The following is a 23,820-nucleotide window of genomic DNA, read 5'->3' as shown; positions in this document are numbered from 1 at the left end:
ACACACCTGGGAAACCATTAGCACAATCGATATAATAAACATTCATCACTCCCAAGTTTCCTCAAGCCCCTTTGTAATTCTTCTTCTCCTGCCCTCCAGCAACCACTGATCCACTATATATCAGTTTGCACTTTCTAGAATTTTGTATAAAGAGGACCAGTGAGTGAGCATGTGGGTTTTTTTTTTTTTTTTTGGTTTCATTTTTTGTTTTATTGGTATGGCTTCTTTCACTCAGCTTCATTAGTTTAAGATTAACCCATGCCGTAGCCACTTAGGCTTGTTGCTGAGAAGCATTCCATCATACGGATACAACACAATTTAACTACTCATCTGTTGATGGACATTTATGGGTTGTTTTCTCTATCTGACTAGTACAAATAAAGCTGCCTTCAGAATTCATGTACAAGTCTTTATGTGGGCATATGTTTTCATTTCCCTTCATCATATGCTTTCTCATCACCATCATACCTAGGAGGTGAATGGCTAATCATATGGTAGATATATACTTTACTTAATTTAAAAAGCTGCCAAGATCTGTTCTAGAATGATTATACCATTTTACATTCCTACTGGCAGTGTAGGAGAATTCCAGTTCCCTCATATTCTCATCAATACTGCTACCTTCAGTCTTTTCAATTTTCACCATTCTTTTGGGAGTGCAGTGGTCTATCCCTGTAATTTTAGGGTAAGCACTGACCAGTGCTTTTAATTATTTCAAGTCTCTTCAAATTGAATTTCATGTAGCGTATGCAGAGACAATTAACAGGAATCTACACATTTATGTTTATATACAGTTGACTCTTCAATAATGCAGGGGTTAGGGTGCGGACCCCTTATGCAATTGAAAATCTACATATAACTTCTAACTCCCTTTAAAAACTTAACTACAAATAGCCTGTTGTTGACCAGAAGCCTACCAATAGCATAAGCACTTAACACATATTTTGTATATTATATGTATTATACACTATATTTTTACAATAAAGATACTGTTGTTAAGAAAATCAAAAGAGACAGGCGGGTGGATGGCTCAGTCAGTTAAGTGCCCGACTCTTGGTCTCAGCTCAGATCATGATCTCACAGTCTGTGGGTTCGAGCCCTGCATTGGGCTCTATGCTGACACAGTGGTGCCTGCTTGGGATTCTCTCTCCGTCTCTCTCTGTCCCTCTCCCGTGTGCACGTGCTTGCTCTCTCAAAATAAATAACAAAAAAGAAAAAAAAAAGAAAATCATTAAAAAAAATTCATTTACAGGACTGTACTGTATTTACTGAAAAAAAAAATTGATGTACAAGTGGGCTGCACAGCTCAAACCTATGTTGTTCAAAGATCACCTGTATATATACACAATTATATATGTAAAACAAATAATTTTCTCTATTTAAAGGACTTTTCCTAGAGGAAAACTAAGTCTTTGTCTTAAAAAAAAAATTCTAGTTCATAAATCTGGAACCCACAGATAAGGTTCTCTTACCAATGGCCCTTACTAAGCCCTGTGGTAAGGCAGACAGGCAGAAGGCCACAGCTAACAATGCAGATTGCCACTGTGTCAGGAGCAAATGAGGGCTTTTAAATGAAAATGGGTGGAAGCATTATTGGCTTTGGGAAACCCAGTGTTGCAGAGATGAAGGAAAAATTCCATTTGGCAGTGTTTGTTCCTCCTTTGCTTTAGAATCCCATCAGCATCTGCTGAGTGGAATGAGCCGTGAGTAGTGGCTTACTTTGTCTTCATTAGGCTTAAGGAGCCCAAGTGGACTGGGGACTTGGGAAACATGATTCTGAAACCATCACTTTAAAAAGACCTGTCCTAAGGGAACATCCAAGAGTGCTACTGTTTGGTGGATGTTCGCCTCTTATTAAGATATACTGACAGTTTTATTGGTTTTATACTAAATATGTTAGTATTTCTAACCAAGGTTGTTTTTATTACACTGACAGCCAAGAATCCAAAAGACCAAGAGACGACATTTTCAACATTTAAAAAAACCACGAGATACACTGAAGTCAGGTATCTGAGATGACCTACCACTTCAAAACTGAGCCACTTGTATTAAAAGTAGTTATCTGACATTATAAACACACAGATTTGCAAAGAGAAAACTCACTGGGTACAAGTCTCTAAGTTGGGATGTTATCTATGCAAACTGTTGTTAACAGAAGTGATGGGTGTTCAAAGACATCTACTGTTAGAGAATCCTCTCTTGTTGGATGTACGAGCCCATTAGGATGCAAGACAGTAAGCTCTTGTTTAAGATTTTTTTTTTAAGGAAGCAGCTGACAGAGCCATGTGAATTCCAGAGCAAAACCCTGAAACTAGTATTCTTACCACTTGCAAAATGCCTGGCACAAACTGGAGGAAGCTCCCCAAATGTTTATTGAATTAATAAGTGCAATAAACCAATTTTTTTTAATATTTATTTTTGAGAGACAGAGAGCACGAACGAGTGGGGGAGGGGAAGAGAGAGGAGGAGACAGAATCCGAAGAGGACTCCGCACTGACAGCAGAGAGCCTAATGGAGGCCTCGAACTCATGAACTTCAAGACAATGACTTGAGCTGAAGCCAGACGCTTAACTGCCTGAGCCACCCAGGCACCCCTCAATGGCGTTTTCTAATGCAAGACTGCCAGAGTTGTTTCTGTGCTAAAGATTACAGAAGCCTACCTTTTTTCCATTGGACCCTTGGGAATGATGACAAAAAGAACTTACTTTATTATGGTTGTCTCCCTGTCTTCTCCCTCCCCCACTTTAAATTGTAAGCAGATGACCATCTTGGATAAACAGGAAACTACGGAGACTGAGCACACATGGGTGGTATGGCTATAAAATACAAAGTTCTGTTTCTGCATGTGACATAGTAGTGTTTCACTCCTTTGTGGAAATGATTTACATGTTTATAGAGCCTGGCATATAATAAAACTTATCACACACTAATTTTTAAAAGTCAAAGATCCTAGATTTGGCACCCATTTTTTTAAGGCTCCCTTGCTCCAGAATCCCTTTCGTTTCCTGCTGCAGGGGCTGATGTTGCTTGTGTCTCAATTAGGCACCTTTTTCTCCTTCCTACCCCTGGCCACTCTCCCTATTCAGCTCTACAGATCACTTTATATTATTCACCTGGTTTGTCACTGCCATCTGCTCTGGGCCTGAATCCTAGGGATCAAGTAAACAAAAATTCCAAATTATTTTTTGCCTAGGCCCTAGAGTTTAGGATATATACCTAGGAGTGAGTTGCTTAGAGTATGTGCACCTTTACCTTTATAAAATAATATATAATGTTTTCCAAAATGCTTTTTACCAATTTATACTCCCAGCAGGAGTCTTTGAAAGTTTTCTTTGCTCCACATCCTTGCCAATACCTATCATATCCTAAACTTTTAATTCTTGCATTTCCCTCAAATTAGTATTGTTTTTAAACAACCTCTTAACCAAGAAAAAAAATAGCAATTTAGAGCAACTCTCCTGTACAAGTGGTCTGCTTTCATGAAGACATTGTGGATGATGAATTGAAAAGGCAAGTGATGAGAAGCAAACCCACGTTTGTTAACCTATGAGTCCCCGAAGAGAAATCCTGGGATTCAGGGAGGCAAATAAAAAGGTGTGAATCCGTACAAACCACAACTAAACTCACCTGTTGCAAATTAAAGGCCCAACTAACCAAACTAAAACAGAGATGTTCTGAACTGTTCAGAACACAGTGATATACTCTATTACTGCCCTCCTGGACCAGAGGATTTCAAATGCCATGCTTTCAAAGAAAACTTGTAAGAAGCTAAAATTACAGCAACAGGTTAATCTCAGTGCCCAAATGCAGCACTTACCTTCTGAAGTCCCTCTACAGTGGCAGGCAAGCTAATTAAGTCCGCAGCAGACTTAACATTGGCTTTGAGGTGGTTTACTGCAGAAGTCAACAGAGAAATCTGAAAGGAAGAGAGTAATAAAAAATGACAACGGAATCTGGAGAATGAATGCTTCCTTCACAGACTCTATGGCTGCTGATGGTATGAAGGCACTCCAGACATCATACCCTGTCAGCTCACAAGAAGAAAGGGAACTACAGCACTTTGGAAAGAACCGAGATCTGGAAGGCAGTAGTAATATCTATTTTTCTCTGCTAAATTTAAACACTAGTGCCAAAGAGGGAAGGGTAAGTATTATTGCTTACCCTACTCCTGGCAGCTACAAGATCCAAAATCTTAAACGAAAAGATGCAGTAATTACAACATAATCCCTCAACAATTGGACAAGGAGGAGGCTAATGATCAAGGACCCCTGAAAGATTTCATTTTGGTAAAAAAAATAACACGTTGGGTATTTACTGAACTTTGGTTGCTCACCAAGTGGGAACATACATTATAAAGTAAAAGCCCATCATCACAAAATACAGTCTACAGGAACTTGTACAACACTTTAAACTACTTGGGGATTCAGTTTTGGTTTAACAATGTGATTAACATTTCAAACTCAATAGCTCAATCAAAGTAGTACTCTGTACCTGAAGGGGCTCAATAAATACCCACTGACTCACTGACTGATTCAGTACATGTATTAAAATTGGAACAGAATAAAAATAAAATGTGTCTTCCCGTCTGCTATTTAGGGGTAGAATTCTAAATAGCTGGATTTCTCTCTTGAATGAGGACTGGGGAAATCTGTATAATACATAATTTCAGGCTGTAGAAATCACATTCTAAACACCTTTACAGTGTGGCTCAAAACATTCTTGAAAGATTCTTAGTTCCAAACTGCTTTCCTGTCCCCAATTCTAGGATCAGAACACAGATCTACCAATAGCAATTATATTCAGAATGGCCTCACAGAGTAATCGCTAAAGTTTTTGGGCACCTGTTATGTGCCTAACTCTGTGGTAGGCACCAGAGAGCTAGCGGACAAAGTAAACCTGATCCTTCATTTTTTCCTTCAATAAATGCCGGGCATCTCTGTGCTAAGCACTGCTGCAGACACTATGGAGACAGTGGCAAACAAGACCATGAGGCGTGCTCTCGAGGAGCTTACAGCCTAGTAGAAGGTGAAAGAAAAACAAAGAAGAAAAGCACCAGATTAAGTACTAGGAAGAATTTCAACAGATTCCTGGAGCAACTGACAGTGTGTTCTGAACAAGAAGCCTAGTAAGGAGCCCAGGAACTTAGGAACTGAGTTCTCTTTAGCTGTTTCCTTTTAGGAGGGGTATGTTCAGGGACTTCGGGTCCATTTTCACTCATTCATTACTGCAACAAGTGAGACCTATTCCATACCAGTGGTGAGTGATCTTGTGGTATTTACATTTTAGTGCAAGCAGACAGACAATTTTATATAAGAAAAACACTAGTGCGGTGGCTGGGTGGCTAAGTTGGTTAAGCGTCCAACTTCGGTTCAGGTCATGGTCTCACGGTTGAGTTGGAGCCCTGCATTGGGCTCTGTGCCAACAGCTTGGGCCTGGAGCCTGCTTTGGATTCTGTCTCCCTCTCTCTGCCCCTTCCCCGCATGTGCTCTTTCAATGTCTCTCAAAAATAAATGAACATTAAAAAAAAAATTTTTTTTAAAGAAAAAAAAAAAAACAACACTAGTTAGTGTCACTAGTGAGGTGCATTAGAAGAAAATTTAAAATAAGTTGACTTGATGAGTGACCGGGTTGCTACTTTAGATTAAATGGTAGCAAATAGATTAGATTAGCTGAGGCTTCGATGAGGGATGAAAATTGAACTGAGATCTTAATAATAAGGAATTAGTCAAAGATTGAATGAAGTACATTGCAGGGCAGAGGGAATTGCTAGGACAAATGCCCCTGTGCAGGGAAGAGCTTGGCATATCTAAAGAACAGAAAGAAGGCTCAGTGGAAGGAACTGTAATGTGAGTGAGAAAGGGGGAGGAGGAAGGAGAAACAGGGAGAGACTGAGGGAGGAAGGGAGAGACTGAGGGAGGAAGGGAAGGAGGGAGGTGGAGGGGTAGAGGTAGGTAGGTAACATTAAAGAAATAATTAAGTACTAGATGGGATACTGAATAAAGTTCAGTGAAAAGAATATTTGTGTAGCCTGAAAGGGACAGGCTTCACTGAAGGAGGGCTCAAATTAGACTCTGATGGGAGAAGGATTTTATATATAAAAATAAAGCAGCTATTCTTCCTAGGTTAAATAGGTGAGTGTGGCATTAGGAAATAGGGAGCAACAGCATGAACGGGTCCAGGAATACCTTTTCTTCATGGCATTTCTCAAAGTGACAATAACTTATTTATTTGTGTGATTACTTAAGGATTCTCTCTCCCACTAGACTGTAAGCTCCATGACATCAAGGACCATGTGTATTTTCACATTTTCCATAATATGCCTGGCACATAGACAAGGATTGGTTAAGTATTTACTGAAAGCAATGTATGTATGGCTGAGAAAGAACACTCTGTGTCTAGGATGGACGCTGAGAAGACTAGTCCAAGCAGAGTAGAGGGTAGAGGCCAGGAAGGAGGAGATAAGCCTAAATAAGTAGTCGACTCATTTTTCTCCCCAGTAAAATGCCTAAAACAATAAAAACTGTTTAACAACAATCATCTCATAGGGACATCTGAATGTTTTAAAATAGGTCTACAAAGTGTCTGACAGTCTTCCCTTCAAGAAGTGGGACATCATCCTTTTCCCTTGAGTGTGGCCTGTCCCTAGTGACTTCCTTTCAGCCTACACTAGACAGTGGAAGTGACAACAACTTTGGACACTAGGTCTTTAAAAGCACCAGGGTTTCCTCTTTGGATCACTCGCTCAGCTGCTCTGCTGTGAGAACACTCAAGCAGCCCTGTGGAGAAGCCCACATTGAGAGCAACTGAGACCTGCTGCCAACAGCCATGCGAGTGAAGATCCTCTAGTCCCAGGGAAGCCTTCACATGATGCAGCCTTGGCCTACATCTTAAATGCAACTTTACAGAGATCCTAGCCAGAACCACTCAACTAAGATGCTCCCAAATTCCTTACCCCCAGACACTGTGAGATCACAAATGTTTGCTGTTTTAAGTCATTAAGTTTTGAGATAAAAGTAACACAGTGAAAGATGACTAATACAGGCCACGAGGATTAAATGAGATATATAACTAAAGTTCGTAGCATAGTTCTTAGTACAAACAAAATACCAGATAAGTGTTAGCTCTTTAATAGTGAAATTTAATAAGCACTTAAACATGTAATTCTCCATAAATGCTCCAAAATATTCAGAATACTCTTCAACGTTCCAACTCTATGTACTTGAAATCAATGTGGTTGAGAAACCTCAGCCCACTATAGAGATATTCTCTATAGTGAGAGATATTCTCAGCAAACTATAACCTCTTAAGAGTAGCAATTACATCACAGAGGTTGCTTTAATCCACGCCTTTAAAAAGATATGAATAATACTGGGGTTTGAAAAGGACATAAGGAAAAAGGCATTCTTAATGGGAATGTAAACTGGAGAAGACCTGTAAGAACGTTATCTAGGAGTATCTGTCAAAATTTGAGTGCTTATATCCTTTAATTTAGCAATTTCATTTCTAGAAATCTATCTACACATAACTTGCTCATGTACACAAAGATGTACGCACGAGAATATTTACTCCTTCCTTATTTGTAATAGCAAGACACTAGAAACCATTTTATCTATTGCTAAGGATAAAGAGATGTATTCAGGGAACAAAACAAGTTGTACAATATATACTGAATGACTCCATCCATTTGGTCTCATACACACACGCTAACCCATAAGCTAATTCATATTAAAAGCTATTATGATTTTGTTAGAAAGGGGACTAGAAGAATGCAGTCCAGACCAATGGCAGTGGACACCCATGGGGACCAGAAATGTGTATGTGATGGGGGAACATACAGAGATGAGGGTTGAAAGGGAATTTTCATAAGAGTTCCTTAAGTGTTTTATTGTTTAAACCTTACATAAGAATACATTCACATACTACTCATAAAATTTTAAACACAAAAGATGGGAATGAAATACACATAGGAAAAAGACATCACAACTCTGGAAGGGTTTAACAGATTTCCTTGGCTGGCCCTGTCTTCCATGCCCTTCACTGGGCCTTCCAAGACTATCTGAACATGCTTAGCTCAAACATAAAAGCTAGGAAGGAGGCCATCCTCCAGGTAGGTATGTTTTACTCAGTACTCCAAAGTATGTACACAATCAACTCAATAACAATAGGATGGTGAGAATATGGTTATTCTAAATGCCCCATCAATTTTGCAGTTACCTTTTGGCCACCTAAGGGAACAAATTCCTTCCACTGACAATAGGCCAGGTCCTAAAAGACACAAGCTGTGTTCTGGGTGGAGTGATCCAGGTAGACACTATTCTCCCGGGTACTGCAATATCCTGAGGCTATGGTAGAGTCTGATGCTAATCAGAAGTATCTCAAGAATGGCAACTGCCTCCCATTTAAATGGCCAGTGTAGGATGGAGGCAGGGGTGGGGGACATCTGGAATAAAAAACCCCCAAAACAAAAAAACCCCACAAATGGCCAGTGTGGTTGGGGGCAGCCACCACTTCACCCAAAACCAGAGGAGCAGGTGAAAGCCAGGCCTAGGGTATCAGCTGCCTCCCTGAAAGAGGATGCGCTGACCATTAACTCTCTAATTACCAAACATCACTTAGGACCTCTTATTTATAAGTCCTGAGCCCCACACTGGTCACTAGGACTCAACTACATCCCCATAACTGCAAAGCTGGACTCCATCTGTCAGCACTCCTCTCTCAAGAGTGGAGTAATGTTAGTATCTGTGGAAAATTACAGCAAAGCTACATGTGGAACTAGAGTGGACAGACAAGGGGCACTCTCCTTTTACTATCTCTGGGACTCCTCTGGTCTCTAATAGACATTCTAGAATGTCAGAAAGGATTCAAGTATGACAGAATTTATCTCTAAAAGTCACACGCTGTAGTTCAAAGAGTCTAAAAAGTTGAATTAAGAAAAAATTCCACATTCCAGCCAAAAGATTATTCATGACTTTTATGCATATTACATGACTTTTCATTAGCAGAATTAAAAATAACTACTGTAGACCATTTGCTTATCAGACCATCTCCTACTATAAAGTCTGAAATGCTGCTTTTTTTGCTCTGGGGCTAAAATTAAGGATTCTTTAAACAGTAAGTAAAAAAGTTACTAAAACAGATAATCATCAGTGTTGAATGAGGAGTCTTAGTAGAAACCTGACATCACAACCTTTCAACTTGATCTACTGAGCACTTACTGCATCCTATAGAGGATATAAAGATGTAAGGCAGAATGGAAAACTGGAAAGAAAACGGGCTCCCATGCCTTGAATATTTTAATGTTAGCAATGCTACGCATCTATGTAACCTTGAGCAAACTACTTAACCTCTTTGGGCCTCCGTTTTCATATCTGTAAAATGGAGATACTACCTCCTACTTCAAAGGGCTATAGAACCAAAAAAGGAGATCACGTTATGTTGTGAATTTAACAGTGGACTACACAAAGAAAACATTTCATGAATGGCAGTTGTCGTCTTAACTGCCATCATCATCATCATCGCCATCATCATGCTTAAAGTTCGCACTACAGTATATGACCTTGTAGTGTAATTAGATGCATATACAAATAACTATAACATAAGGTTATTGGGACTGAGTGCCAAAAGGGATACAGAGCATACTATAAAAAGGCACTCAAGGTCCTCTGGCTCTTGCTGACATATCCTTACTTCTGGCCTCTTTCTGCCAAACTATAGCTATAATGAACTACTAAAATTCTCTAAACACACCGTGGTTTTCATTTGTCTATTCTTTTGGACATAGAGTATATTCTCATTATTCGTAATAGTTACGTTCTAGAAAGTTGCAGCAAAAACTGAATTAGTGGCTACTGAACCATTGCTCCTAAGGGAAGCAGAGGGTTAGGTTCCTGAGACCTCTCTGGTCACATTTTTGGCTACTGGTCAATATTATACGTAACCCTTGTTTTACGTGTGTTTCTGTTTAAAGACATCTTATTAAACGTATATTGCCGAACTCATGCCTGAAACTTATCTAACACACGTATTTTCTCTGTAAGGCATATCACAGCCTTTCTGCACTTAGGAATATTAGCTAGTACTTCAGCACTATGCTAGGGGGACATTTCAAACAGTGAAATCACCAAAAACTCCACAGAAGTGTGAAAACATGCCACTAACTATAGTTCGAAAAGGAAATCTGTTTACAGTATGAGAGCTGAAACAACAGAGTGTCACTTTGTTTGATATCACCTGGAAACGTTTGTGTTGGGTGACTCAAATATTTTGCCACCATCAGTGAATGACTGATGTATGCCCATCAGTGAATGACTATGAAAGCACCACAAGTAAGGATTTGGGGGTTAAAAACAAATTTTAGCAAGTAGGTGAATTCACAAATATGGTATCTCCAAATAAGGATAAACTTTAGTAATGTTTTACCTATGACACTCTTCTTTCTGCAAACTTCACCTGGCCAACTCCTATGTGCCCTTCAGGACTCAGCTCAAGATATGTGAGAAGCCTCGTCTGGCCCCAGCATGCTCGTTAATACATACTTAAAAATACCCTCACAGCACTCATGTGGACCTGTTTCTTATTGCTCAAGAGGCTGTATAACAATTGTTCACATTCTTATCTCCTCCATTTGACTGTAAGAGCCTTGAGGCAGAAGTTACATCATTTTTGGTTTTGAATCCAAGGCCTAATTCTAAAAGAGCAGCTCATTAAACATTTGTTGAATTACCGGCCTTCAAAGAAGGGGGAGGAGACTCCCTATAATGGTTGAGAATGGCTATGGGTATGAAATTAGAGATTTCTCATGAATAAAACAGAAAAGTAAATGAGATTTTAACTATTAGTTTAAAGGTTTGCAATGCAAAATTTGATTTTAACTTATTTCAAATTAATGGCTTTCTTTTTTCAACTCACACTGTGATAAGAACAGTTCTTGTTAAGTGGTATAATCCATTTTCTTATTGTTTAAGCCACTCTGAGTTGTTCTTTAAAAAATAATTTGCCAATAAAAGCATCTTAACTGACAGTTACCCTTAGATATGGAAACATGGTTAAATACTAATTTTATTTTTAGACCTATTTTGATTTAGGACAAATGCCTTTTACTTGAGTACACCATCAGATATGTGTATCATTAATTTCAGAACATCACTCAGAGAGTGAAGGGCTCCCCTTGGACCAACACAAAGCTCACTTCACTACCACGCATCCTCCTATGCCCTTGCCAGAAGAGAATTCCTCTGCATCAGGCTGGTCTCATCAGTCCCCTCATCTCTGAAGATCTATGGAGACTAAAATGGAAAGGGCTTCAGTTCAATCTCTCCCAGTTTTGTACATAAAACCCCAGGATTGAAGTAAACTTTTCTGTATGCCTGCCTTCCCAGGTACTTCTTGCGTTAAAAATAACAGCCAGGCCAAGAACAAAATGATTCTTTTGTTGCTAGATTCCTGGTTAAAGAGAGTTCAGAGGCCAAAATATGTATCAAACATTTGAAAATCTGTGTGACCTCTCACACCAAATACCAATTTCCTCTTTGACTCTTCCCACAATGCCGATTTACGTGAAGGAGATGGGAAAGAGCTGACACTGACTCTTCATCTTGAAAGATTTCATTCTTGCCTCTTCATGACTAACTATATCAATGGAATCCATGGCTTGCCCCAGTGAGGGATGCTAATTAATTATTTCTCAGTGCTTTGCTGTGGTCTATTTTCACCTGATATAATCTCTGGTCAAACTGCTAATTTGCTCTGTCAATATAAGCAAGGCTACAATTTATCCTATTCTTTTTACAAAAAGGGAGTGAATACTTGCTTTTCCTTTATGACTGAGAATCCAAAGATAAATGATAACGAGTAAATACTAGGTGCTACAACCCATCAATTATTTCATGAGTGATTTAAGAAAGAGAAATAGAACTGAATAGAAACCAGTAAACATAAAGCATATTAAGGGTAAGTTACTGTTTTCAGAAACTTTTATTTAGGTTACCCATAAATGTATGGAGATAAATGTTTACTGGGTAATGACATAAAACATTTATTTTTATGGGTTCAAGGCCAAAGTCTGAAAACCACTGACACAGGCCACTGATCCCTGTCTCAAGAGCTGAACTGCCCCTCTCACACTGCTGCTGAAAGATGAGGGTAGCTTTGGAAATGTGTGTAAACACTTTATTCTAGCACAGAGCTCCCTGCCAGTGGCTGATTCTGAACATTGTGACTCCATTCTGAAGAAGAGAATATCTTCTTAGCTCCAATGAAGATGGTATATTTATTTTTAAACACTTTGCAGGTATACCATTCATTTGGTACTTGAGTTGTCTTGCCAATGCATAGCTTTTGTAACTAAACTGCAAAAACTGGGGACAGAGGGTGAGTACCTAGTGGCAACTATAGTACCTTATACATAGGAGATTCTCGACCAACATCCTTTGCATTAGCCCTTTTCCTGTGGCAGAACCCCTCTTCTGGAATCAATGCCTACTGAGAACTGGCCAATTTAGGGGCTTTTCCTCTAGGCTTGCTACCAACTCTGCTACCTCTTCCTATGCTACTCTAGAATAACTATTATTAGCTATTGATGGTTTACAGATTTTTTTTTTCTTACAACAGTGTATAGCACTAAACTCAAGGCTGCAACTGTAAGTCTGTGAACTCTAATTAAACAAAATAAGCTCTCATTATCTAATACAAATCGACTACCCATTTTTCTTAGAGGTCAGAATGACACTCTTTCTTTATCTGACACCTACAATGCTCCTTAGGAAACGTTGACTCAAGAACTTCTAACTCCCTCCAAACTACTCTATTTGGTAAAACTGTTGCTTTATAGAAAAGGCTAACATCTTAAATATTTGGCAAATGCAAAACTATTACCCATTCTGCCTGACTGTAATGTGTTCGGATCATAGCATGCAAGACATCATTTCAAAAAGTAAGACAACTGGAAGTGAGTGCTCTATACCTACAAATTCATACTAAACAAACTAAATATTCACAGACTACACAGACATAAAATCACACATTTGCTACCTGCTTATTCATTTCTGTGATGTTTATCCAGACTCTGTTCAATCCCAGCTCCCCAGATTCAATCTTCTCGAGTTGTTTTTGTTTGCTGAGCAGTTCTTCGTTAAGTTTGGGAATTTCTTGGAATGAGCTTTTCTGATTAGATTCCACTAAAAGGAAAAACAAGAATAATCATAAATAGCCAAAGTTCCTCATGACTCCAAGATGAAAAAATGATCATACGTTAGGAAAGAAGACAGATTAGTAAAAGTTAATCCTGATAGGATGACTAAATTTGTATCTGATCAGCTATACTGTTCTTTTATTTATGCAAACATATATCTTTAATACTAAAGCTCCATTTTAACTGGGGCTATTTCACTACAGGCAACTTTTAAAAGTCAGATGGCTAAAAATGATAAAGTATCAGCAAAAAGAGTTGGACTTGGATCTTAACTGTGTAACTTACTGTGATCTTGAGTAAATTACTCAAATTCTTTGAGCTCAGTTTCCTCATCAGGGATAAAATATACTTTATAGGACTTTTATTTTTATTTATTTTTAGTTTTTTTAAATGTTTGTTTATTCTTTGAGAGAGACAGCATGAGTAGGGGAGGGGCAGAGAGAGGGAGACACAGAATCTGAAGCCGGCTCCAGGCTCTGAGCTGTCAGCACAGAGCTCGATGCGGGGCTCGAACTCACAGAGTGTGAGATCATGACCTGAGCCCAAGTCGGACACTTAACCAACTGAGCCACCCAGGCACCCCCAGGATTTTTGGAATTAAGTGAAGGAATGGCTGTAAAGTAAGTACTAAACAGGGCTGGTCAGGCATACAATAAGTGATAAATAAATATTAAGTATTAACCAGAGCAATTAAGGAGCTTTGTGATTGGTCAGTGAAGATTTATAAACCTTACTCCATTAATGCTCAAGGTGACATCAAAAGTTGTATCTCGAAGTGCTTAGATCTACTTTTTTTATATCTCAAACTGGTCAAATGCAAGATAGGTTCTTAATCACCTTTCAAGTGCTGTTACGAGGATTACAATTCTAAATCTTTTTTCATAAACAGCAAAGTGTTTCCTCAAATCTTAAATCAACCCAAAAGCTCAAAGTGAAATAGAAGATAAAGGAGCAGGTTAGATGAAGCACAGGGTGATATTTGAACTTTCCTTTGGGAAACTGTAACTTCTGACTGGTTTAGAGATTTGCCAGCCTGAATGCAGAGGCCTGAAAGAGTCCTTCCTCTTCTGCCTGATAAGCTATTGTACATTTCCTTTAAAACCAAAAAAAACAAAACAAACAAAACAAAAAAAACCCTGGCATACAGGACAGATATATAACAATTTACTAACAATTTACTAAACAATTTACTAAAATTTAAGCACCATGACTTTTTTTGGTTCCTCCCTGTGAAGCCAGCTTTGGAATATACCTGACACATCTTAGGCACTCAGAAAGTATCACTGATCAAATAAATCTGGTCTGTGCTTACCTCCCAACCACATTTCTCATCACTTTACATAACTCTTCAAACTATCTCCCAGCCAAATGGATTTCCCAGACATGAACCTCTTTAAGCCTCGGTGACCCTGCGCACACTATTCTTTCTTCCTAAATGCCCTTGGCTTGCTCCTTCTCCATTTGTTACTTTAGCCTAGTTAATTCCTTTCAAGATTCAGCACAAATAGCTGGGCTCCCGGCTTGGACCACCACCACTTTACCATTCCAAACTCTGCAATGCACTTAACACACTGTGCTCATTACATACATTTAACACATCTGTCCTCCTCTATCAGACCAAGAGAGAGCTGCTTAAGGACAGGGACCAGGTTTTATTTGTGATGTATTTCCAGCACACAGCACAGTGCCAGGTACACAGAAGCACCCAAATGCTTGTCCAGGGAAATAACTGTAGGGTGTAAAATGGAACTAATGTTATCCTATTAAGTAAAACAAAGAAAATGCAATCAAACTCAACAACAAAAAATCCCCAACAAAACTGGGGATGGGGTGGTGGTGGTATCCCTACTGCAAACAAGCCCACTACCTCAAAATTCAGATTTAAAAAATTAGATATTTTTATTAATTTTTCAAAAATATGTGTGAAATGGTTTCTTTACAAATGAAAGATTTCCCTTAGTGCTTTTATTTTTTTCCTCCCTCAGGGCTTTTAATGTAATATTTGACTCACACAGTTTGCAGGAAAATATCCATCCAACAGTAAGAACATTTTACCAGTCTAAATTAATACAGCACTTAGCATTTCACTGAATTTCTTTTACGTTTTCAGTGAGGTTGTAAAGTAAAACTTATCCCACATATGCCTGTCATTCTCAGGTGGTCAAATGTCCCAAGTGGGGGGTGGGAGGGGAGCCGGAATCTTTCCTATAGTTTATATGAAAGAAGTAGAAGGCAGAAGTGGAAGAAGAAATAAGACAAATACGTAAGTAACTTGGGTTACAGTTATCAACTAACAAACAAATAAAGCTGATAAGCCCTGAAAACACCCTGGATACTTAAGATGGTATGAGCCAAGAGATGATCATTTTCATTATCTGATTTGGGGCTTTTTAGGAGAGACCAGCTCAGTCAAGGTATTTTGACTACATAAATGGGAGGAAGGGTAGCAAACAACTTACAATTACTAATTTATGTTCTTTCAACATGGAAAGCAACTCATTTAAAATTTGGTATATTAATACTCAAAGGACTTTACATAGCTCTTTTTCTGATCTCTAAGATAATGAAATAGAGATTTCTGCATACACTCTGGTCAGAATACATACAATATCGACAGCAATATTTTATATTTAACACTTTAGTTTGCAATAAACTTTTGTGTAATCATTCAAACTCGTTATGGAGTCTCTACCATGTACCCAGTCCTGCACGCAGCACTAGTGCATACAGAAGACCCTGAAGCTTTCAGCCTACGGGGGAGCAAGGTGTTGTCACAGAGTTACTATGCAATGTGACAGATGTTATGACAGAGAGATGCCCAAAGTGCTTTGGTAGCATAAATAGGTCTTTGTGTTCTATGGATGAGAAAATCATGGCTCAGAAAGAATAAGTGACTTATCTAAGTTTTACAGCTAGCAATGAGCAACCCAGGATTCATCAGTCAAATCTGCTCTTAGGGCCAGTACTCTCTCTAGAATACTCCAGCTGTCAGACACTTACCTCCTAAAGCCTTCATCACCACAAGAACACTTTTAAGTTCTGTACTAAATGACCAAACTGCTACTCTGCCTGTGTGACTGAAGAGATGGCCTAATTTATTAATATTTTCCTTCTTTTCCAAATTCTTTTTCTCTACTCTAGTGTTTCATTGTTGAATGACAGGGAGGGATGGTTGAGAACGGAACCTTCCTTAGAATAACTGTGGAGGTCTTCTGAAGTACCTGGGTCTGGAAAGAATACTGAGCTGAGTTTCAAGGCCAGTTAGTACCTTTAGCTTCAGTATCATGTTACTCTTGGACCACAAGGAAAAATACCAAGTCTATCGGATTTGCTTTCTATTTCAGATATTTCAGCAATCCCGCCTCCTTTCCTGACAAATGTCTTTGAAAAGTTATTGAAATAAAGAACAAGAGCTCTGAGTTTCCCAAAAAGCTAGTAAAGCCAGACCAGCAGGTGGTCTTAATTAAATCAGTGGTTTCCAGGGTCCTCTTGAAAAACAAGAAATAAATTTCTTGAAATATATTTAAAGTAGAAATGTAATTCAAAGAAAGACTATTTAAGCTTAACATGACTGACCTCATTTACTCAAGATAATGGTTTAAAAAAAAAACACCTCTGAGGCCAGTGGTCCACGATGGTTCAGCCTACTGACTATGCCCCGTGATCTACCCCCTAGAAGTCCTGCTTTAGACATTACAGGGCTGACATTTCTTTTTTTTAATTTTTAATTTTTTTAAATGTTATTATTGAGAAAGAGAGAGAGACAGAGCATGAGCATGGGAGGGGCAGAGAGAGAGGGAGACACAGAATCCGAAGGAGGCTCCAGGCTCTGGGCTGTCAGCATAGAGCCCAACACAGGGCTTGAACCCATGAATCATGAGATCATGACCTAAGCCGAAGTCGGACACTTAACCGACTGAGCCACCCAGACACCCCTACAGAGCTGGCATTTCTATTGCAGAAAACCAAAGACAACAAAGCAGCTGGACTGACAATTCCAAATCTGCTTCACTCAGCTGGCTGACAAATGTAGTCAGGGTCCCAGGGGACTGTTGCTCAATGGTAGAAAGCAGGTCTCATAGTTCAGGGTACAATTCCTGGCATCTCCTGAATGTAGTATTTCCAGGGATTGATATTAACAAGTGTTCAACAAATATTTGCTGACTGATTGATTGCCAGGTCAATTATGTGTATACACTTCAAATATACATTTCTAAAAAAAGAAATTCCCTGAAAAGCTCAGCTAAGGTATAAATTACATGGGTGTCCTGTAAACAAAAGCACAGAGCAGTCAGAGAAAGGAATCCCTGGAGGGTAGAAGTGAGCAATGTTTTGAAACATATAAATAAATGATTGCTATACGTGATCAAAACAAACTATAGCACAAACCTAGGTGGCCCAATTAATTATATAGAGATGAGGGCACAGGCAGGTGTCTTTAGTGGTTATATATAGTTAAACATTGTTTCTGAGAACCTCATTTCCAAGTTATGATTACTGGCTTACAAAGACAACACTGGCCTTAAAAACACTTTGTAATACTGGTATGGACAGCCATTAAGGAAGGAAATTAATTAGAATACAAATCTCATTTTTTCTTATACTGTACTCTGATTCCACCAGTTGATTAAACATATAGGTCAAGATGATTCTGGCAGAGAACTGTGGTTTACCCAGTTCCATTCCCTGAATCAGAAGAAAAGCAAAATTAGTATTTCAACATTTTTTTCAAGCAACATCACTAAGAACTTTACTATCACAGTAACTAAGGATTAGCTGCCTCTAGGTCAGGTTCAGAACTTGAATAACTGCAGGCAGCAAACAGAGGGTGGGGTGAGGGAAAGCCTGAAGGTTGTGATCTCCGAAGGACGGAGATGGGAAGAAGGGACACAGCTCTAATTCCAGTTCTGGAGCCAGATTTTGTTAAAACCTTGAGAAAGCCTAGTGGTCAGTTACCCCATGTGCTAATACTGCTAGGGTTAAGGCATTTGGGATTAACTTGAAACTGGTTCTTTAGCTTAGAAAATTAACTCCTGAATCCTAGAACTAAAGATCTCAGTGTTGCTGAAGGAAGATACTTAGGTTAAATCTGGTGGAAGCTACTATGCAAATACACCTTTCAAATAAAGTACCTCGGACATGGCAAAATATAACTTTATAATTTAAAATATATAAAACTCTTGAACTTAAAAAAAGTTTCTTAAACGGTTGTCTCATTCATGAGACAAATATTTATTTGTGACTTGGTACACAGTAGGCACTCAATAAATGCTATTATTATTGCCCATTCCTGTTTCCATATGGTGTTTCTTAAGGAGGAAACTGACAGACATTCCCACATTCTTTCTCAAATGGCCCTGTGAGGAGGAAGGAAATAGCCCAGTGTGGCTACTGCCACTTCATCTTTGGGGAAGTATAAGTGGCAACAGGCTGAGGTTCACCAAGGTTCTAGACTCCTGGACTTTAGCACTTCCTTTCTGCACCTTAAGTGTTGACTGCAATGCCATGATTTCAGATGCTATTTTTCATGATGGTACATAAGCATAACTTTTTGTTTGTGGGTTTCAAAAATACAAACAGCTATTTTCACATTCAAGCTGACAGCTAAGAAAAAGTGTAAGAAGGCTGGAAGGAATATATAATTGGGCAAACTCTTAATTCCACTCTGTGGACCTAGACCTGGAAATAAGATAATACTCTGAAAAAGGCGACCACTTACTTGTTCTAAATTTTTCCTTGAGGGCATCCAGATCCTCCTTCAGGGCAACTTGCATCCACACCAACCCAACGCAGGCCACAACACAGGCGGCAAGGATGACAAAAGCACAGAGGGGATAACAGATCTTGCAGCATCGTAAGTAGTCTCCCCTGATCGTAAGAACAGATTCAATCAGGAGTACAAAAATGATTATGAGTACAGCTATATTAGAAATAGCATGCATGTGTTGCCATATAGTTGTTTACCAGGGAACATTGGGTAACACACGTAAATCTGAACAGCGGGTTGAAGGTGACTAATTAAGACCTTATGAAGAGTTCATCTTTTGGATACAAAGGTTTCAAACTTCACATGACACAGAAAGAGATCCTGTGGGCACGGCAGCCCACAGTCATCATCATGGATTCAGGTCTTTGGAGATACACTCGTGTTAGGAAAGTGTAAAGACCAGATCTCTGCAATTCCATTACAGCACTACAATTTCCCTATTTCTGGCTCTCCAACACATATTCCCTCCAGGGGACCCTATTTCCTATTATTGAAACTTCATAGACTTTTGAGCAAGTTTTAGTGCAAACAGAAGAAATAGGAGCCCGTAGGTTTAAGTGGACACCTGGAACACTCTAGCTTATCGGCTCAGAAGGCAGGAAACATGGAAAAGGGTTAGATTTCACACCAAACTTCAACCAGCACTCAAGGTCTAAAGTAACTCATCAGGGCAACTATTCCAGTAGAACTATTCATCATCTTTCCATATCCCAAATCCGAGACTGCTTTTAACTGCTTAATTTGACAAAGCTCATTAGAAACCAAACTCTTCCTTTAACAAAATAAAAGGACAAAGACACTCTAAACAAACAAAAAAACCTCAAAGGATTTATCTCTTTTAGCACTCCAACCTTCTGCCTAGCTCTAGCTTCCACATCCTCAGCAGAATATTCTTTGAGTGTGCTCTCTTGGGAGGGTCCCAGGGCACCTTCGAGGTTCCCTTTAGCCTTTTTCCATCCTGGGCCCAATTCCCAATGTTCTCAAAGCTCATTTGGATTTGCCTAGTGGCTGCACCATCTCAAAGTGGTTTGGAAAAAAGTTGCCTCATCTTTTTGTCTCCCACTCTCCACATACTCTCAAGTGTCACACTTTGTATGTTCCTCACCATATCCTCCCACCATCAAGGTTCAGACTCATCAAGAGTGTGAAAAATAATCTTCAGCCTTAAAGTTCCTGTCTTTACTACACTTTTTAAAAAAGGTCTACTTCCCAAAGCTTCTTTGCTCCCATGTACCTATTCTTAGCTTTTCTGCCACTCCCAACTTGCTCTCTCTGGGCTCTTGGTACATTCCCCAAGTCCATACTTCCACCCTGGATTCTGAATTCTTTATACACTTACAGACAGATCTCTAACTTCTTCATTCAGAACCTGAGCTCATCTTCTCCCTAACATCTTTTCTTCCTGTTTGCTGTCCAAGGTCTACACCCTTTTTGCTTTGTAAGAACACCCTTCTCCTTCCTTTCAATTTTCCCCTTTGGTAATATAAGGAAATGCCTTTTCCCCACCCCACCCCTCACCACTGCATCACTCACTTGACGAAACGAGAGCGATTTCCAACTAAACCGAATTCTTCTTCCTCCTCAGAGCTGGATTCAGAGTCTGAGTCAGGAGGCTCAGTGCGAAGAAGGCGGTGGCCTGAGCCTTTCTTGGGCTTCTTTCTCCGACTGTCCCCAGCCAAACCAATCAATGCATTGAGCTCTTTGCGCTTCTTCATCTTCTTGTGTGGGGTGAGTGGAGCACCCACTCCTGAGCTGCCAGGTTCGTACCCGACGCCCAATTCTCTCGCTGCCTTGGAGCTGCCTTCCAGGGTGGGAAATCTGGGCCAGAGCCCTGGGTCACTCCCACCCAGGGGTGGGACTGACCAGATCCGCTGGGGGCTAGAGATTGGAGCCCAGAGGAAAGTGGAACTCAGATGGGTGGGGGAAGTCACATAGAGATGGCCAGGGAGCTGGTGATCAAAATGGGTAAGGCTCTGGGCATGGAGTTTCAATTAGATAAGAGGGTGGATAGGGGAGCAACCTCTATCTCCCAATAAGTAGATATTTCTAACTGTGCTCCAGGAACTGGGGAAGGGCACACAGATGGGTGTTTTGGCCTTCCAGGGCAGGACTTCCAACTGAGAGCGAAAAGAAACTTGTTCTTGAATGAGAGGAGAGGGGGAGGTGCAGAGCTAGACAGTGGGAATGCGCTAGTCGCTCTCTAGCTGGAGAGGTGGCAGCAAGAGGGGGCTCGCAGCCCCGACACAGCCTAGGCGCCAAGAAAATGCCCGGGTCGGGGTGATCACGGTCCTTCGGCCTCCGCCCTGAGTTTGAAAGGAGCCCGAGACTGAGGAAGGCCTAGAACCCGGCTCGGAGGGCTAAGCCTGCCAAGCGCCAGTCCTTCACCTGGGAGACCCCAACCCTCCTGTCTGGGCCAGCGGCGTGGCGCGGTGCAGAAAGAAGGGCGACGGCGGCTCAGCCCACCTGAAGCGCTCCCGCCCAGAGTTTGAGGTGTTCGGCAAGGGCGACTCTCGGCAACTCACACGCGCCGCTTCCACTCCAGCCGCGACTCCGGCCCCCGCTCCGGTTGCAGCCGCAGCTGCTCCAAACGTGCTGGCGGTGGCGGTGGCGGCGGCGGCGGCGGCCGCGGGCTCCAAACCCGGGCCATCGCTCCAGCCCCAGCTCACTTCCCCTTTGGCACAGCAGCCGGCGCCGCCTGCCAGTAAGCCACGCTTCCATTGGCCGTCAGCCGGGTGACGTCACACGAGGACGCGAGCGGTGGTGGGAAGCGGGGCGTTAAAGGGGCCCTGGCTTCGGCGAGGGCTGGGTCCCGCCGGCAGTTTGGGGAGGCCCCGCCCCCAGGAGGGCCACCTGGGACCAGCCGGTTCACTTGTCCGGGGCGGAGTTTTCTTTCGCCAGGTGCTAGGGTGAGGCCGGCAAAATACCCAGCTGCTCGACCTGCTTGTAAAATGCACCAGCCACCTGACCCCCGGTTGTGATCTGGGCTAACACAGTCTAGAGACTCCGCCCCCCTGACTCGGTTGCTGTTTATGAAAAGTTTAGGCGTGTTACAGGTTAGTGACCCGGTTGAACACATTCTTTCATTGTATAAATATTTTCTGAGAGCTTACTACTTGTCAGGAGCAGCTCTAGCGCTGGGGACACAGCGATGAGCTAAATAACCACCTGCTTTTCTGCGTAGGGTTGCCAGATTTAACAAAAACAGCACATCAGGAAAACTTGAATTTCAGATAAACAACGATTTTTTTTCAGTGTATAAGTATATCCCATGCAATGTCTGAGACGTCTTCATACTGGAAAGTCAATCTTTTTTTTAACTCTGAAATTCAAATTTAACTGGATGTCCTGTATTTTATCTGCCAACTCTATTTCTGCAGCTTATATTCTAGTGGGAGGAGAGTAACAACGGGCAAGTATATTAAATGTCAGGAGGTGACAAATGTTATGAGGAAAACTGAAATGTGATAAGGGGATAGGGAGTGGCTCATGATAAGGGAGGGCGCCTTTGGTTAGATACTGGGAGGAAGACAGGTGGGGAGTTGTGCGATGGCCTTGAGGAAGGAGTGACCTGGAAGATCTGGTGTGGCTGAACCTGAAGAACAAAGAGGAGATTGGTAGGAAATGAGGGCAGGCAGCGTCAGGGGCTAGATCTTGTAGGGCTTTATGGACCATGATGAAGACTTTGGGAAACGATTGGTGCTTAAAACTGTGTCAAAATTTCAGAAATAACAGAAGTTAAATCAATGGATCATAGAAGTAGTAATTAGTAAAACTGTATTGTACATACACTACTTAAAGACAGTTTGCAAACTGGGAGCAATCAAACCAAAACTTGGAATTAGGCTCAAGGGTATATCATTATAAAAAAGCTTGTATAGGGGCATCTGGCTCAGTGGGCTAAGCATCCAACTTCGGCTCAGGTCAGGATCTCAGAGTTTGTGAGTTCGACCCCCACATTGGGCTCACTGTTCTCAGGGCAGAGTTCGCTTTGGATCCTGTCTCCCTCTCTCTCTGCCCCTCCCCAGCTCCCTCTCTCACTCTCTAGAAAATAATAAACATTAAAAAAAAAAAAAAGAAGCTTGTATAGTAACAAAGCAGTGACTTCACAGTGATTGGTTGTAAATATTAGAATTTTCTTAAATGATAGGGAATTGGCCAGTGGTTACCTCACATTAACCTTGGAAGCAATTTAAGTTTTGCTTATGATTTCCAGGGGCACAAGCAACCCAGGTCAAGTTAGCCTTGCAAACTTAAAGCTAAATTAAGCTTTATTTGTATGATTAAACTGGCTTTGTCTGCTCAGGGAGTTTTCAAGGCTGGTCTCCATTTGTTTTTGATTTTAATAATCCCTCTTCCCCCCATGTTGGTCATTGTCTCAGCACGCTGAAGGTATGACCAACCAATATAGCATTATTCTTGGTTACTACATTGATGTAGTCAGGCCGCAGAATCACACATTCTATGTTCCCAGTAGTTGAGTCATCAGGCAGGAGGGCCATTAGTTACCATCTTCATCATTTATGTGGCTATTGCTGATTTCATTCAGTTGTCTGATCCTGATGGCTACCATTTGGCATATGACTGGCTGCTGACAGGCATTTAAAACCCTCCAGAGTATGCAACATGCTGGAGAGGTTAATGCGATGACTGTAAAGAAAACAATAACCAAGGACTGAGAAATTTTCCAGAGCAGAGATTCCCAGGGGCCAAGATTTAACCAAGTAAATAACTCAAATGGGTTATAATCAGATTCATGTTTTACCTAAGTCAATCTATATTTTTTGAATAATGTGCAATTGGGTTTCAATTTTTTATGAGTTATTTATTTACATAGGCATCACATCATGTATTAGCATGATTAGTT

At 40.7% G+C, this 23,820-nt stretch overlaps 2 protein-coding genes across 4 annotated transcripts in view; one reads left to right on the top strand and one right to left on the bottom strand.

Annotated features, from left to right (window-relative positions):
- EFCAB14 (EF-hand calcium binding domain 14) overlaps positions 1 to 21,620 on the bottom strand; it is a 38,513-nt gene extending 16,893 nt beyond the window's left edge. For all 3 annotated transcript variants that reach the window (XM_053895732.1, XM_053895741.1, XM_053895739.1), the window contains exons 1-4: positions 20,490 to 21,620; positions 18,909 to 19,057; positions 13,030 to 13,175; positions 3,818 to 3,916 (exon numbers count right to left, since the gene is read on the bottom strand). In XM_053895732.1, coding sequence (XP_053751707.1) covers positions 3,818 to 3,916; positions 13,030 to 13,175; positions 18,909 to 19,057; positions 20,490 to 20,671 — 576 coding nt within the window. In that variant the 5' untranslated portion in view covers positions 20,672 to 21,620. The remainder of the gene's footprint in view (positions 1 to 3,817; positions 3,917 to 13,029; positions 13,176 to 18,908; positions 19,058 to 20,489) is intronic.
- Positions 21,621 to 21,851: 231 nt separating this feature from the next.
- The window catches only part of CYP4B1 (cytochrome P450 family 4 subfamily B member 1), a 64,737-nt gene continuing 62,768 nt past the window's right edge, over positions 21,852 to 23,820 (top strand). The window contains exon 1 of the mRNA XM_019449403.2: positions 21,852 to 22,009. Within this exon, the coding sequence (XP_019304948.2) occupies positions 21,986 to 22,009 (24 nt within the window). The 5' untranslated portion in view covers positions 21,852 to 21,985. The remainder of the gene's footprint in view (positions 22,010 to 23,820) is intronic.

The sequence above is a fragment of the Panthera pardus genome, unplaced genomic scaffold, assembly GCF_024362965.1.
Source record: "Panthera pardus isolate Hobbes unplaced genomic scaffold, ASM2436296v1 HiC_scaffold_11, whole genome shotgun sequence".
NCBI classification, from domain to species: Eukaryota; Metazoa; Chordata; class Mammalia; order Carnivora; family Felidae; genus Panthera; species Panthera pardus.
This window is presented reverse-complemented; position numbering and strand designations above follow the sequence as displayed.